Consider the following 18479-nt stretch of genomic DNA (forward strand, 5'->3'; position numbering starts at 1 on the left):
GTTTTGTCGTGACGCGGCTGATTTGTAGGTCATTAAAAGCAAACAACTAGATTCAAACGGACTCAGGCGTTCCAAAAAAAAATAGATTGTACTTTGGATTATTAGTCTTCGATTGATATAAATCATGAGGTTTAGGTTTGGAAAGGATTCTTTGTTCAAAGATACGACGTTTAATGTCAATCTTAAAAAAGATAATATGATGTTGTCCAGATACTGTTCGAATAACGATTACTATTATAAAATAAAAACAACAATAAATAAGATATTTCGCTATGCAGTAGTTTCATAATTTCTCCAATACATTTTATGAGACTTAAATTGTATAGTTATAATAAGTTAGTACATTTCTACAAACATTTTCAATGTCGGTAAAAGCTCGCCTGTTCGCTGTTTTCTGAAACTTGGTTGTTGTTCTGAAATGGTTGCCAGCCTGCCAGGATTGTTCGCATATTTTACATCCAGTCACATTTCTCTCTAACACTATTCTTTTTACATAACTCATTATCTTTTGTGATAACTCCATCCCAATAAAATCATACATGATTTTTGTCTGCAAAGTTGGATTTGCTACTAGTTTCCCATATTTTACGGTTAAAATTTTATTATTACTGTCTCTTTGCAATTTTGCTTTTACAAGTGTATCATTCCAAACTCTGTCGCAGTGACGTTTCGCGCAATTAAGCGTCACATTTCTTACGTCACTACAAGCGTCATTACGTAACTGAGATAGGACAGTATATCTTGGATCCCTTATTACAGTAATGACTTTAAACCATTTTATATCAGACAAAATAGCTTCCATATCTAGCATAGAGGTACGAATTGTTTTTATGATTCTAACTTTTGAGGACAAGCATGCATTTTGAAGCGACTGTAAACACTCGTCATGCAATCCTCGATGAAATGCCGATGTCCGAATGTAGACTCTGGAAATGTTTTGACCTGGGTAATTTATTGTGCTGTTGTGGTTCCTAAGAACACAGGTTCTGTACAATGTCGTCTGCTTACCGAATGCAAGGAACCCCAAGTCATCGAATGATTGGGCATAGACGAGCGAGAAATTGCAGGAAAGCCAGCCGATAAGAGTTTGTCTTTTGACATCTGCAGCAATTAAGCTGTTCATGACACTGAAAATGAAAACATGGAGAATAAAAAACATTCATTCGTACAAAAGTTATTTGTATGCAGTTAATAAAAGAGAGTAAAGTTAAGGAAAATAAGGAAATGGCAAAATGATGAATGAATACAGCATCAAAACAGAATTTTAAATGTTTTTTTTTTTGTTACACTGTCAAATGCAACCAATTAATATAAACTTATATGTCATTGAAACTTTTTAAAGCTATGTTAGAAGTCCTGTTTTGACATGAAATTTAATTCAGTTAAATTGGAATCTTAAAGTTCGCCAAACTTTGTTAAACGATTATTGTTGATTAAAAATTATTTGTGCCCTACAAGGTGACTGATTCATCGATATGTTCAAATTTTCGACAAGGCAAATACAGTGAACCATGAAAACAAAAAGTCTTAATCGTGTTTTCCATTAAATATGTCGTGTCTTCGCGCTGCCACATTAGCGGGAAAAGTGACGGAAAGTCAACTTTCAACGCCTCTTGCGGTTTCAATCTTTTAAACAGCAATGTGCATTGCAAAATGAAATACAATTTTTGAGAAAGAAACAGATGCATTACCAAAAACTGCAATCAAAAATTTTGCCTGCGTTACTTGTTTTTAAAAGATAGGGAAATTTGCTCTGCATCTCAAGATTTGGTTATAAGCAAATGTGATAAATAATAAAATTGTAGACACCTGATGGTTCCATTAAACCACTGCACGGGTTTCTCGTGCTTGATCAGATCTTGAAGTATTCTCAGTGGTTCAAACACGTAGAATACATTATTATTCTGTTGTAGAATATCCCCTGTCACTGAAGACCCACTTCTCATGTATGTTAATATGACCACGCCAGTATAATTCTCTCCTGTGTTTAAAAACAAAAACAAGTTGACTGAGGTTTTTTGGACAAAATATTTTTCGATATCCATGTACCCTTTGATGTAGGTCTGTAACCAGTATCTTTTTTTGCATCACCGCTCATCCTGTTCTGAAAGGTATGTCACAGTTTAAAATTGTTCACTAATTAGGGGAGATAGTGTGTAAGCGTCAGAATAGCTCAGTCGGTAAATCTGCGGTTAGGTATTCCAAGGGTCCCGGTTCTAGTCCCTGCCAGGCTGCACATTTTTCTCACCCTGTGACATGTGTTATTCTCTTTTCTTTAATTATTTATGTGCGTTAACCCTAACCACCCTAAATATCTTAAATGTACTTTCCCGCCTATCAAACTCGACAAAACCTTTCATATTTCAAGGGCATAACGTACTGACTGAAAAGTGAACATTATAGCAGACAACAATCGGACAAAACTGATCTTGACCTGACACAGGTCGCATGAGTGTCCGCCATCAGGCTAATGATTTAATAACTGAAACTCAGATTGTTTTGTTTTTAAAGCATCCTCTTGATAATAAGAATAAGAATTTCACGTGACTGTATAGTTTTTGAAAAAGAAATAATAAATTTAGCCGCGTCACGACAAAACCAACGTAATGCGTTTGCATCCGCGCAGTCTGATCAGGATCCATGCTGTTCGCTTACAAACCCCATTACAAGTAGAAAAAATGATAGCGAACAGCATGGATCCTGATCAGACTGTGCAGACTGGTCTGGATCCATGCTGGTCGCACACGCATCACGTTGGTTTTGTCGTGGCGAAGCTCAACTTTCGCCGGCTCTAAAATATATGATGTTTTATTGATTTACCGACAAAATGTCTAGAAGAACTGTCATCTTTTTCGGCTATTCTGGTTTTCGTCCATGCTGTAAATTTAATATAATTTATATTTTATAAGTGACAACGCATATAAAAGAACACACAAAGAATAGTACCTGAAATTTGTTTAACGAACAATATTTATATATTACGAGAAAAAGCCTTTGAACTGAGAAAATATCTTAATTTCCATTAAAAATACATAATAATTATAATTGTGAATTAACTAATTGCCAAAAAGCAACAGAAGCAATGGATGGTTCAGGCTGGCAAGTAAGTAAAGTAACTCCAATAAAAGCTTTAGAGAAATAAAAAGCAAACTGGTATTAAAGGGCCTGTTGTGGTTTTTACTGAATAAAATCCTTTTGAATTACTTATTAAATTAATGAAGAACAACAAATAAACACATATATGTACTTTATATGTTAAACAGAGAATGGATATAACTATAATCTGAAAACTTGCAAATTTACAATTAAAACTGCAAAATACGCCTTTGTTGACAAACGTAAGAAAAATATCATACCTTTCGCATGGAGAAACACACTCATTGGTTTTAGAATTGACACTGTGATTACTATGCTTAAAATCCCCAGAATTCCGAAACGCAATCGAATTCTGCATACAAGTCTTCTTACAATCACTGCAATAATCGCAAGTAAGAAAATACATCATTCATAAAAATTCCGAAGAAATTATTTAATTAAGGATATTGATGAATACAATAACGAAGAGGAAAAGATAAAGCTTCTAAGACCACTAATAAACTGTATATCAAATCATCGCAAAGACTTCTTTATGGCGGATGATTTATGTGATGTCGAACGGCATGGTGTTTATCAGCTACCATACTTCTCCGAACTTTATTAGTTACACTGGGTACTTTTAGGGCAGATGGAGCGGGATAAAATGCCTCAGACTCGTTTCATTGGGTCTGTACATGTATGTCAGTGAATATAGCAAAATTCCAACCACGCCCTCGTCACCCCATCCCTAGCGCTTGCTAAACAAAATTAACCAGAAGGTTTGCTTAAGAATTTATTAACATATACCACGAGACTTTCAATGTGACTCCTTTGAACCGTGTCACTGACGTGCCCTATATAAAAGCAAATTCGACCTTTGATTTTCACTTATAATATATATGCATGCCTAGAAGATCCTATAATAATGTAAACAAGAGCAGTATATAAGTACTGTTTATACATGTTTATACAGTATATTTGACACAGTAATTAGGAATGCAATTCTTGTTACCGATCCCCACTCAAAATTATATTTTTGTTTAATTTCGGTCATTTAATTAATGCTATAATATATAACAGTGAAGGGATCAATATATGTTAATTAATAAAAAATAATGCACAAGTCAAAAAAAAAAAAAAAAAAACGTTTACTCTCCTTGTATATGATAAATTACTCCGATACGAACTTTACAGGGGACTAATTTTTGTTTAATATAAATTGCCACTTACTTGAAACTATTGTACGATGAGATTAGTCAATCTACACAATTACACATTTTGCATCCTTAAATAAGTACTTAGTCAACATGCTTAATAATCTGTATTTTGATCGAAAGTGTAGGAAGTTAAACCGGATGTTGTTTAAACGGATAATTACGAAAGAACAGTGGGGACATTTTAACAAAACGTTTTCAACTTCGTGATTTCATTATTTCAGTGTTATGATACCATGATTTCAACTTCAAGAATTCTCGATTTCAACTTATTGAATTCACGTTATAACATTTTCAACTTCATTTAAACACGAGTTCTTTTTGTAATAGAATATTCATGACATTCAAATGGCAACTTGACGTTGTATTGAAGTTGTACTGATAAATACACGTTGTATTTAATAAGTTAAAATGTCCTTACCGGTCATTTGTAGATATTGTCTGGTCTATGCATTCTATTTTCCCATAAATATAATTATCATGATATGATTTAAAATGTATCTGAAATGTGGATTCAATTTTCCGTTCTCGATTATTTTTTCATACCAATTTTTCAAGTAATTTATTAAACCGGGTTAAAATACGCGTAATTACAAGGCCAATCTTTCTTTTTTTCAGATTAGTACCCTCACAGAAATAAAAAAAAACAAATATGTACGTTTTCGTACTTTGGATTGTTCAGTAGCGAACAGACGATGAGAAAATATTTGAAATAAGAAACGGCACAAACAAACAGTTTAGCAGCTTGTATAACTTATAGTCTATTGTACTGACAAATGAATAAACTATCCAATATCTTGATAGTAGATACTTTTCTATCCAATGTTTATCAAAAGAACGGACAGTTATTTTGTTAACCTTTGGATGTTTGCAGCTGATGTTGATTGTTATGTATCAGTGCTGGACGTTATCCAGTAATTCATAAATAAACTATAATCTTGTATATGTTTTATTAAAATAATCAAATATTTTATTCATATATCATTTATAATAAATTCAGGCATAAAGCAACCTTATAAAGATTTACATTTTGATACAACAAATTAAACAAGTTTACTTTACTTATCCGTACTTTTAAAAGTGACTTTTATAGGAAACACATGTTGTTTAAAAGCATAATTGTTTATTTTATTTATCCATTTTTATGCACTAACAAACTCAATTTATAAAGTAATACTTGTTTCCAAAGAGTTATACTTCTAAATGTTTGATATGTGTTACCATGAATTAAATAAAGTCAAGTCCTAATACTAGTAATAAATTAAAGGATCAATCCGTTGTTTCCTTGAGCAAGAAACTAACATTTATTGCTTAGTACTGGTTAGTTCCAGGAACGGATTCGAGAGTGTTTCAATAAGCTGATAGCTTCCAACACAATCGACCAAAAATAGCATTAGTTTGATAAAAGCTTTTTTCAAAATTTGCATAATTCAGATTAAAATGTACAAATAATTCAGACAAAGTACACAATAAAACTATGAAAATGATCTTCTATAGCAATAGTAGTAAATTTGCTTTCTTACTTTTTTCAATTTTATTTACATATTTCTTTCTTGATTGAATGTAGAAAGCAATATCGGAATTTGATTCTTTTGCTCTTTTTTGTTAAAGGTAAGAATAAAAGAAACCAGAAATATACAATAGACAATTCTGTAGCCCCTTAATATGAGACTTTGTCAGTGATGTTCCTTATCTTTTCCCAGTTTACTACCACTGTTTCATTTTTTCTAAGTGCTTTAATAAGATGAGACAAAAATTTCTTCTTCCCATCTTGATCTTTCCATTCTTTCAGGACATGAAATATTTTAGTTGCTTCACCGGAATATTGATGTTCCATTTTAATGCGTTGCACTTTATCAGAAGAAACATCCAACTCAACTGCAAGAAGCTCCCAATTGCAACCCAGTGCCTGTGCTATTTGCGAAAGATCATGATCTGTTGCGAGTCGCTCAGCATGTTCTCCATTTACAATGCTTAGTGTCCTTTCATTCTGAAACCATTCAACTATTGCTGATTGAATATTTATTCCATGTTTCTCGTTATCTGGACAAACTACAGTAATGTCATTTTTAATGTCATGTAATACATACGACTTCTTACTACCATGACTTTCATGAAAGTTGTCGTTGCATTTAATATAATGATTAAATGAATCTTGTCTCATATTATTTTGCAGTTTTTTAAATTCCTGTTGAATTGCCGTCTCTACTTTTCTACGGAAGTCATCACATACTGCATTAAGATCTTCATCTGATTCAACCAGTCTGATAACCATCAATTCAAGACCCTCATTTTCAACATTTTGAATCCTACCTGCATGCCGACGGTTAAGCAATATGTAAGCCAAATTTTGAAACACTAAAACCTGGTCTCTGAATTCTATCGGAGGGAAATTTCCTAAAACTGCAGCTAGCACCCTTTCATAAAAGGTACTAATCATAACATTATTCCTCAGTGAAAGTCCGAGTATGACACTCGAACATGTTCTTCCATTAATAAAAGTTTTTGTAGTTTTATCAGGGCAGCTGACTTGCAAAAAGCTTGGGATGATATAATTTTGTGTTCCCTTCAAAATGATTTCAGCTCCGTGTCCTTCTGTTTTCAAAATTTCCGCTAAAATTCTATGTCTTATTAAGAATTTTAGAATTATATTTGAAAATTTGGAGAAAAGCTGATTTTTTGACCAAACTGCATCTAATAGTTCTTTCTCTAGTATAGCCATATTTGTCATTCGTTTTCTAAGGTCGTGAAGTTTTGGACATCCGTCACAAATTGCCTTTGATGTAATTATGCATCTGAAAGCATCAATGAGAAATTGAGGATTTAAAATCACGTATTCTCCGAGTTCTTGTTCATCAAAATAAACAAGCGTTCCCTTGTCATGGTGGTACTTAAGAAAGACTTTTAGCTCATCTGTATTTTGTGGAAAGTCAATTTTGGTAGTCAAATGTAAAATTTCTTTAAATGAAAGGATATCCCTTTGATTTTTTTCCAACAAAGACATTTCTAAATGAATCCAACTTGCCGGCAGTCTCTTTGCTGCTTTTGCTTTTTGTTTTCCAATATCATAAATTGTATATCGCAGCTCTTCTATTGCAGAGTCATCCGGGCTAGAGTTATCGACGGCGAAGGTTTTGTCAAAGATGTGTTTTCGTACTTCAGTGCCTGCAAATAAATCTTTCACCTCTGTGAATTTTGCTTCAAGGTTTCCTTGAAATGAATTTTTATGTGTGCCCACGAGTATCACTATTGGCTGAGTACAGTCGTTTGTTCCAACATACGTGTTTATAGAATTCACCCAAAACATCAAGCTGTTTTTCATTTGTTCCTGTCTTCCCGGAAAGTCACAATCTTCAATCACATTATCTAGATCTTTATTCAGATTGAATACAAGCAAGTATATAGCATCCCTTGAATGGAATATCTGATGGGTAGTATAATAGATGTATTGTCCTCCAAAGTCCCAGATGGTCGCAATAAGATCGTTCTTTGCTGAAGGTTCTATTTTATGTGATTCTTCGATGAAATGTCTCAAAAGATTTTTCTTTTGAGCACAAGTCTCAGATTCTGTATATTCTAGACCAAGGTTATTATCATTGGAACATTCGTTCTCTGCATCTGAGTTTGTATTCTCTGGTTGACCACTTCTTGGTGAGGAGTCAGAACCAGTTTGCATGTCTCTGTTTCTTTCGAATTCGCATTCGGAATTTGTTTGATCACTTTGAGGTGGCGTTGTTAAATCTAGTTTGTCATCGCTTGGGGTATCTCTAGACACTAAAACTAGCCGACGAGAAAGCTCTCGAACCTCTTGTTTAGTTTCAATTATTTCCCAATTTCCCTTTTCCTTCACTTTACACTTTCTTATATGGACATCAATTCCGTCAGTACTTTCAAGATTTTGTAATGGCTCTTGTAAAAGTCTTTTCGTCAGAGACGTTTTTCCTTGTGCATAAAAGCCAATAATGTTTATTCGTATGTTTTTGTCATTTTCTGTACCCCTTCGTAACGCTCGATCGAAGATTTCTCTTTCCTTTGGGTCAAATATTTCATTGTCCACCTGGAAGTATCCAAAGTATTGAAAAATTTATTTATACACTCCATATTCCTTATGGATAATCATGACACGATTACAAGTTAACATGGCAAATGAAAGTTTCAATCTTTATAATGATAACTATATTAATTGTTTTGTGATATTAAATAAAAAAGTCTGATAGGGAGCAAAGTGTGTTAATGAGTTAAAGTTATATCAAGCCCTAAAATTGCTATTATCTTCTTATCTCAAAAGCTTTTTGTTTTGGGTGTTCCGAAACGGTACCATTGTATATGTAAATGACCATTTTGCTGATTCATCATTAGTAAAATAAAAGTAATTAAGTAATTTTCCATACTCGATGTAACTTTCTTCACGTGATAATAATTTAAGCTCTAAATCCATTATTGAAAACTTATGAATCAACAATTTGCCCATTTCTTCAAAAGGAAAAAATGGTATTCATTTCTCTTGTTTAATTTATCTTTAACATTTTCGTCATTTATTATTATATGCCTAATTTATATTTTAAAGTACCATTTCTTAGTAAGAAAACAAAATAACGTTTAGATGAAAATTAACCTTCTGCAGTTGAGAATCAAATGTTACAAATTCTAAAGTCTGTCCAATCTTCTTTTCCAGACACGTAAGGATTTCTTGTATTGGTGTTATTAGAAAACCGTCATCCTTTTTACAAAGTACAACACCTATACAATGAAACATATTGTTTTTGTCCACGAGGTAAACTCCTGCTCCAACGTCATTTTCATCTGCAAAAACATCATTTTCAACGGAATGCACAAGAATCTGCTCTCTGTAGGTAATGAACTGGGTAAAAGTACCGTCAGGTGATTGTCTCTGTAGAAAAAATGAATCACTTTTGACAACTCCGTCAGTAAAATGAAAGATTCCTTGGGTTAAACCAGTTCCACTTCCAACTTTTATCAATTTGTAATTGTCATCAACATCTTTGAAAGTTAAGCCCCTCGCATCCATAATTGAACCAGTGTTTCCATACAGCGAAAGGTAGTTTGACTGAAAACCTGTAAAATATAGATAGAATTGTATTATGTTATGGTTGTAATCTTAATATATTGAATATGTATTAAGCCAAACAATACCCCAAACGATTATTGGCAATGTCTAAAAAGAACCTTAATTTTGTATTAAATAGAGTTAACCCATTACTTCATGAGCTTTTTGTGAAAAATGGCTGTTTTCACTTAAAAGTCTCCCGTTACAAATTCAAATTGCTATAAAACTATAAAAACTGCTTCAATACTAATCAAACTTGGCACAAATGTTGACTGGACCACTGTCTTTGTAACAACATGCCCAGGCTTAAATTTCCTGTTACCATGGCAACGAGGGTACATCCCAAAATTGCCAAAAATCACTATTTTGCCTTGATTTTTTCCATCAAATTTGATTTCAAAGTGCTGCAACTTCTCAATGGATTGAGATAGAGTCAAATGTTTTTCAGCGTTCGTTACACGTTACCTCATGATTGATCTGGGGTCAATTTTAGCCTCTCACAAGTCCAAAATTTTCTTGGCGATGAGGCGGACTGCCCCCTTATTCATCCCCCCCCCTTCCCCCAACAGAAGGGGGCACATTCCCTTTCTGGCTACCCCCTGATGTATCTTTTGGTTGGGGCCGCGCCGAAAAAGTGGTCACTTTTTTAAACAACATTTCTCAAACAAAAACAAGTGTTGAGAGCCTAAATAAGACATTTTTTCACCATTTGAGACAACAATAAAGGGGGGGGTGAAAAAGGCGTTTAAATGCGTGTATATCGGGTAATGGGTTAAACTATCATAGAAAATACACAAGGCTGCATTTTAAAATTCTGATAATATCATAATGACTATTTTATAATGTAAATCTTGCAACGCAAGGGAAACAAAAATATGTTAAAACACTGAGTAAAGATATATTAAAATGTCAAATAGGGAAACGGTGAGCTAAATTTCATCAAACGTCGATGCATATGGGCGTAATAATTTTCATATTTATAAATTGAAGAAAAAGGAGGGTATCTGCCTCTTAACCAAATGATCAATAGTTCGATCTCTACTCTTTCAGAAAGTGGACTCAAGGGAGAATCAAATAAGCTTTAAGCTTTCAACGTGAAAATATTTCAACTAAAACTAATATGTTTAAAATAACTTATAGAAAAAGTATGACCTATTTCAAAGCATAAGTTTAAATAAACGGTTTGAGAAAGTGCATGCTTTGACTTCAATGTTATGTTGTCAATGCCATAAAATGATTACATTTTCAAAAACCACATATCAGTTTACATAAAACTTCTCCAAATTAATAATAAGTGGACTTCACATAAGAGCGTGTCTAAATAAATTTTACCTGCTTTTACTAAACCTATGAAAATAGAATATAACACATTTACTTGCCTAATCTTTCCATTTGTCTTGTTTCTACATCTATGAATTTTGGTTTCTCTGTTTTGCACTCTTTCGTCATCATAACTAAAACAACATCCATATTTTCGCTCAGTTCATCTGAAACAGTTTCTCCACAAGGTAGTTTATCTGCATTTCTTTCATAATTATATGTAAGGTAGACTGGTGTCCCTTTAAATGTGTCTGTGTGTTGAAAAGGTCCAAATATGTTTCTCGCTGTCAAAAAGCACAGGTCTTGTGTTTCTTTGATTCTTACAAAAGGTCCCACAGTCCCATGATTGACTGTTTTATCTGGTCGTATAGAACAACCTATTGCAACCTCGTTCTCCCGTTCATTTAAACCTCCTTAAATGAAAATTATGAAAATTTAGATTAATTGAAAATCAAGTTACGTATTGCATGAACTTCTTAAATACATGTATTTCCTAATTTATTAAAAGAAGCACAAGTGAATCTGCATGAATTCGAAAGCAACCAGACTGTTTTATAAACAACTCAAGCAATTATCTCAAAGTATTGAGACAAGATGGAATATCAATTTGACTTTTAATCACTTAGAGAAAATAATGGAATAAAATGTAATAACATGGCGACAAACTGAATTTACAGAAAATTGAACAATGTTATATAGAGTGAAAATGTGTAAATTGTTCGATATTTCCTCACTTACTAGTATCATTATGTACCTGACACGCGTGATAAATCATTTTTCAAAATTGCAATTGATTCGAAAGCTAGCAATATTCCACAACAAAAAATTAATTCCAGGAAAAATACGGAATACTCGTACATGTATAGCTATATATATCAATTAAATTGTCAATTTCATTATATTTTTGTTGTTTAGTATATTTAACAGTGACATCAATATTATCTCCATTACCTGTTTTGTCGTTTCTTTCTGTAGGCTTCATAGGGGACTTTGGGGGCGACAATTCTTCAGACTGTCTTGGTTTTGTTCTCCGATATTTAACCCGCTCATGTTCTTCTTCATCATCTTCCTCTTCCAGTGTTTCTCTTTTTCTTTGAGACATTTTCACTACATAAGCACAATGCAGACAGAGACTAATAAAATGCAGATATGAAAACGTCTATGCATAGTAATAAAGTTGTTATACATGTCTCTTTTGTTATGATAAACAGTGGCAGTACGTGGTTTTAACTGGCGAAACGGTTGCAAACTTGACAAAATGGCGTCCGAGGGCGGGCGATACTGAGTGAAATGGAGGGGGTGGTGATAATCATCTTTAGGGACATTTTGCGAAAAATTTGGTCGGTTAACCTTTATAACAAAATCGTTAAAATAAGTCATGCATTTCATTCTCCTGGAAAAACACATCTTTTTCATGAATACTCAATTTTAAAGTAGGTTTAAACATAAAACTATAGGACAATTAATATAATGATCTGAACAAAGTGTGCAAAACCACTTCACGTCCTGCTCCTTAATATACAATGTATACACAATAACATACACCGTGTTGTAATCTTATGAAGCGAGAATTAGGTCAGATATTGCTGTACACTGTATATACTTCCGTATCGTATCGACGGCGATTCACCCAATAAGATATATGATTAAATGGCCTTGAAAAGATTTAAAGAGCAAAAACAACTGTAAATATGTTTTACGTAAATTTCTTTTTTTTCATTTAGCCTTACGTGCGTTGCGACCTGACAAATCTACAGTTAAAATGGAATCTACAATTGCAATAGCATCTACGGTTATTATATTATTTGACTTTTATTATGTTTATCATCCGTGTTAATTATTAATTATGTTTAGGCGGTATTAAAAACATATTAAATCTTAAGGAAATAAAAAGAAACTAACCTACCTCTTAAAACTTGTAAAACGTAGTACAGTGCATTTTTGGTTTCGTATTTATCTTTCAGTGCGCATGTCTGAATCATTCATGTTCCGACCGTTAAATCGATTTTAATTCTGCATGTCACATAACGTGTTTAAACAAGACATATTTTACATATTACAGTGATATCATACCCATTCAATGGTATATAGTGAATGAATTGGTAAAATTCAAAATAAGTTAACATGTTGCCATAACTCCTTTCAAATTTATAATATACTTCTCATCCACAAGTGCCACAAAGAAATTCTGTTATTATCTATCGGAATTTAAATGAATGTAGCGTCTTTTTATAGTTTTTATTTTATCCCTACCATTTTCAAAAAATCAACTTTGGTCAATCACCAGAAAACAATAAAAAAAAATCCACAAATGTTCTTAAAGATTACATTTCTAGTCGCCATGTGTATGAGAAATTTAGAGAAATCCATTGAATAAAATTTTCATAGAGAAGAGCCAATTCTATTCAAAAGGCTCGGTTAGATTTTTCTTATTAATTCAGACTTTTTGCATGAACTTTAGTAATACAAAGAGCACCGGAACACTAGGCTATCAAATGTATACACACCGGTCTCTCAAATATCGAGTCAGTAAGACCGGTGTATCTGGTAGCCCCCGAGTATTTAGATTCAAAGTTTGACATTAACATCAGAATGACATTGTCATGGTCAAGATTTTAATTTTGCTTAAATTGCCATAAGTTTGTTATATGTGGGCATATTTAACTCATACCGACACAAAACAATAACACTGGCACATTTAGCGTTGCTCTTTATTACAATCATGTGTTGACGAGAGGGAAGTATTCTTTCTGATTTTATTTAATAATTATACACGTACTTTGGATAAGATCATTTACACCCATTCAAAAGAAAGGAAACTGATTTGAGGACAGGAATAATCAAATAGAGCCTGCAACATTTAATGTCGTTTTGGACATTCTTTAGGGATTCTTTATTTCTCTCTATTTTGTTAAAATCAATAAATAATCGCTGGCAGATGTGTATACATACAAAAACGTCAAGGACATTGGAATTCATGGTCATTTTTGAAAAGCTGTTTTATGGAAAACATGAACATTTTTTAAAAGTTGTTTTTGGGCAGAAGTCTCAGACTCTGTATATTTTAGATCAATGTAATTATCAGTGGAATAAACGTTTTATGTATTTGACTTTTCTAACCGACCCCTCTGAATGAAGCGTCAGAATTAATATGTATGTCGCTGTTTCTTTTGAGTTCGTTTTCGAAATTTGATCATCTTGAAGCAGCATTGGTACTTCTAGTTGTTCTTCAATACTTTTAAATATCTCGAACCCCATGTTTAGTATCAAGTATATCTCAATCATTTGCTATTCCACTTCCAACTTTTATCAATTTGTAATTTTCATCCACATCTTTGAAAGTCAAGCCCCTCGCATCCATAATTGAATGCATGTTTCCATACAGGGATAGGTAGTTTGACTGAAAACCTGTTAAATATAAAAATATAAATAGTACTTTGTAATAGATATGATTATAGGTTTTTACATATTTTATAACGTTACTCAATATGTGAACTATAGACATAAATACCCCCGCGCAATTTAGCAGCGAATAAAAGGTATATCAGCGCTTTTTAACAATAGGAAAAGAACATTATTAGTGTCAATTTTTAAGGGTAGTCATTGTATACAAAATCAAGCACTTCAACTATATCTTACGAGTGTATTGTTATCCCTGAACAAGGCCATGCATTGTTTCATTTTGTTTTTAAATTACCAAACAAAATAAACACGTTTGTCTGTGTGTACTATATTGGAGTAGCCCTTTGTCAACTTATGAAAGATTGATCAAACATGATTTCATTAAGTCTTTTAAATAAACCATGTTTCTGCTTTTGAAAATAGATGTACTTTTTATCCAAAAAAGAACAAAATGTCTGAATGCATGATATGATTTTTACAATATCTTATCATTGTTACAATTGGCCCACAGTCAAATTATAAGATTACATGTTAACATAACGTCTTCAAAACGTCTTACAATAGAACAAAGGAAATACTTGAAGCATTCACAAGATCGTTGTAAAAATAATTTGTCTACCGCCAAAGATATACAAAAAGGATAAACGAGAGACTAGATCTGTTTATTTGACAATACAAGCTAGCATATTAAACCTGAAATAAATGCAAATGTGCGCACTAAGTTTTCAGTCAAGTAGGTACATCAAAACATCTTGTTCTTACTGTCACATCTGTCCCCAAATGTCATTTTCTAAGGTATATCTTAATAAGTGTCTGATTTAGGAAATTGATATTAATTTTGAATGGAATTCAGAGATGTTATATTTACAAAGAGACTGTGTAGCAATTATCAATATTTTCAAACATCAAATTTGAGCATAGTATATCTATTTTATTTAAGTAATTATTAACTCTGAAACAAAACAAAACAGGCAATGATACTTTGAAATCAATTATTGTTGCCTCGAATCAAAATGCTTAAGGTTTATATGGTGAATGTATGACATCGGTAACGGACCTGTATTAAACATTGCGTTTAGCATGCGAATAAGAGAATTTACCAAATTGAAGGTTTCTGAACATTTTCCATAAGATTGACGCAATGCATGATCAGTTCCTGTTTCAATGTTGAACGAGTTTGATTCAACAGGATCAGTAAAGTACAAATGATTTCTTTATCAAGGGCAGACATTTTGATACCGATTGTAATAAATAGAACCTGAATCCGGTCCGATTGCAATAAGCGTGCGAAAAATTCGTGAAAATACAATTAGCAGACACCTTACAATGTCTAAAGTCAAATAGAGGGAAGAAAAGAATCCCTAAAGAACGCCAAAAACCACAAAATTGAAAATGCTGCAATGAGCCTGTTCTTTGTTGCAAGGTTGCACAAATTGTTTGATACGAAATATTCAAATCATGATGTGTAATGCATAAACGTTCATTTGTTGGACCCATGTAAATGGAAATAAATCAGAAATTTTATGGCACTGTTGACACTTTATTCAATACTTTTTATTTACCTTTGTTTCAGTCTGTGTCTTCATTTCGTCGACTGTTCTATGATCTAGTTCCAAGTTTATTCTGTTCTGTTATCAAATCTTAAATTCTATAGAAATTATTAACAAAATCATTTGTATAACTATTTAAACACGAATATTATTTGATCAATTTACGTCTTGATCTATACAAACTTATTACAAATGCTAACATAAACACTGACACAATTTAGGAAGGAAACGGAAATGAGAACTATTATCTAAATTTTATTTAAATGCTTTTACAAAATAATGAGAGTTCAAGTAATGATCATTGACACTCTTTCAACTCGACATTATTGTTGTGTGTACATGTGTTGGTATTTTAATTCCTTCTATTTGACCTAATAACAACAAAAAACATTTTTACATAAACACAAAAAGCATCATCACAAAGACAATCACGGGTTGCATTTGAGATATTGGATAGACTAATACTCTTATTAGACATACATTCAGACAAAATCATTTCAGAAAAAACACAAAACAAAACGAGTGAAGATTTTCTATATTATCAAACACTGGAAGTCTTCCATTTTGTTTAAGTCTTTATGACAATTCGTAATTTCAGCAATGGTTTCCGCATTTAGGGAACTAATGTAGCAACTTAAATTGTCAAGCCTTTGTCTAAATTGACTTTGAACAACCAAAGTATCTGTTTCTTAAAACGATCTTGGTGAGACCTAATTTTCTTATTTTCAACCCTTTCTAGCTGTAGGATCCCCCCTCCCACCCCCACTTGACACAATAGACAGAAAACAAGCGACCGACCTACTCCTTCTGCTAAATTTTAGAAGTGATTTTCTTCAACACACCTTCCGTGTCAATGTGTTGCTTCAACTTTGCTGTACCATGGAAGATCAGATAACGCTTGTTAAATAACGCTATACGTGTTAGAAGAGTTCTCTCCCGAATATTATCTGATACCCACATATAGCATTTTTCATTTTGATGTGTGCAGGTTTATCTGAAACAAATTTCGTCATAAAATCCTATTGTAAGATAAAAACGCATTGTATTTTGCATAATAAAAATGCATTATAAGTTTCACTATAAAGCGTGTTATGGGTTGCATCATAAAAAGCAATTATAAATTGTATTATTATTATTATTATTATTATTATTGTTATTATTAGTAGTAGTAGTAGTAGTAGTAGTAGTAGTAGTAGTAGTAGTAGTAGTAGTAGTAGTAGTAGTAGTAACAGCAACAACAACATAATGATTTAAAACCCAGTATGAATTACATCATGAAGCGCATTATATAAAATTACATTATAAAATAGAATTATGTGTAACAACATAAAAATGCAATACAAATTGCATTATAAAAGATAAAAATTTAAGATAAAAACACGCATTAAGAGCTTGAGTAGTTAAGACTGGACAAAGAGCTTGAGTAGTTAAGACTGGACAAAGAGCTTGAGTAGTTAAGACTGGACAAAGAGCTTGAGAGGTTAAGACTGGACAAAGAGATTGAGTAGTTAAGACTGGACAGTTATTAACTTTTTACAATGAGTTGTAACAATGCGTAATATACTCGAAGCACATGCTGTACTAACCTGTATTGAAATACATATGTTAACAGTTATATGTTTTCAAAGCTTCATTAATGCGCAACATACTTATCTAGAATCAAGCCACATATACTAACCACAACAACAAACACAATTTATTGTTTTTCATTATCACAAGCACGTGTTGCTATGGTAACGATATCGATGTTTACAGACCACCGGAAGCGTGTGATCGATACCTAATGTCTCTACAGTGAATCTTAGTGACAGTGAGAATTCAAATTCTTTTCCTGGTTCGTGGGAAAGATGGAAAATATCTCTGTGTTGTAGTGTATGGAAACAGCATTTTCTAAGAACACCCCATACAAAGTTTGTCTCTTCTGTCTAGAATGATAATAATAATTCTAAATAGACATATCAATCGAAAAAAATATAACATGTAAATAAATGATTAATTGGTAATCACAGTTTTGACATATATCTTAACACACATACTGAACATTCGTAGAATTTATTTAATCAAAAGCTATTACTTAACATAATTACTTTCTCCAGTTCTTCATTTCAATCTGCAATTAACTAGATAAAAAACTAAGACAGACACCCATTATTAGAAATCATTTTATAGAAAGAAATAAAGATAATAATAAAAATAATTGTCGTATCTTGTATGTATAATAAAATTAGAATGATTTTCATGGAACTGAAGAAGCTGTTATGCTTTTAAACACACCTAGGCCAAAGAGTTGAATTGTTAATTTTGAAAATTGTGAACAATTTTTTTCAAGTGACATTATGTCCATCGATTGATGGTCGTTGCACCGGTAAAAATCAAAATAACTTGACATTTTGTAATAATTGTGTTCAATTTTAGATTTACTATAAAAAAATAATAATCAATCCACATGGCCAACTAAAATTTATATGAATATCGGTAATGAGCACTTTTAAAACAAGAGGGCCATGATGGCCCTGAGGTCGCTCACCTGTATATAGGCCCCCCAACCCCCCCCCCCCCAACGTTGCAGGGACAATTTAAACCAAGGGCTTTTATTTGCACAAACTTGGTAGACACCCATAAGAAGATGTTTCATCCTAAAGATCTAAGCTCTAGCTCATTGGGCTTTTTAAAAGAAGATTTTTTTAAGTTTTTACTATACACATATAGTTAAAAACAATGACACCCCTGGAGCGGGGCCAGTTTTGACCCCAGGGCTTTTATTTGAACAAACTTTGTAGACACTTACTAGAAGATGTTTCATGCTTAATATCTAAACTCTAGCTATTTGGGTTTTTTCAAAGAAGATTT

At 32.6% G+C, this 18479-nt stretch overlaps 2 protein-coding genes across 3 annotated transcripts; both read right to left on the minus strand.

Moving 5' to 3' along the window:
• Positions 1 to 258: 258 nt before the first annotated feature.
• LOC132738939 (carbohydrate sulfotransferase 3-like) lies at positions 259 to 4602 on the minus strand. 2 transcript variants are annotated; one of them, XM_060726559.1, is made up of 5 exons: positions 4306 to 4602; positions 3357 to 3473; positions 2821 to 2877; positions 1810 to 1981; positions 259 to 1127 (listed from the first exon to the last, which is right to left on the minus strand). In XM_060726559.1, coding segments are annotated over exons 1-5 (1161 nt in total). In that variant the 5' UTR covers positions 4307 to 4602; the 3' UTR covers positions 259 to 313. The 2 variants fall into 2 exon arrangements, with proteins under 2 accessions (XP_060582542.1, XP_060582543.1); XM_060726560.1 differs by lacking the exon at positions 2821 to 2877 and having other exon boundaries at positions 4306 to 4595.
• Positions 4603 to 5225: 623 nt separating this feature from the next.
• On the minus strand, positions 5226 to 12680 carry LOC132738938 (uncharacterized). The gene is made up of 5 exons (XM_060726557.1): positions 12584 to 12680; positions 11629 to 11784; positions 10737 to 11090; positions 8905 to 9365; positions 5226 to 8346 (listed from the first exon to the last, which is right to left on the minus strand). Exons 1-5 carry the CDS (start codon positions 12657 to 12659, stop codon positions 5950 to 5952), a joined length of 3444 nt encoding a protein of 1147 aa, XP_060582540.1. The 5' UTR covers positions 12660 to 12680; the 3' UTR covers positions 5226 to 5949.
• Positions 12681 to 18479: the final 5799 nt, after the last annotated feature.

Source organism: Ruditapes philippinarum, unplaced genomic scaffold (assembly GCF_026571515.1).
Source record: "Ruditapes philippinarum isolate M1 unplaced genomic scaffold, ASM2657151v2 ctg3002_1_1_1_1, whole genome shotgun sequence".
In the NCBI taxonomy this organism is placed as follows: domain Eukaryota; kingdom Metazoa; phylum Mollusca; class Bivalvia; order Venerida; family Veneridae; genus Ruditapes; species Ruditapes philippinarum.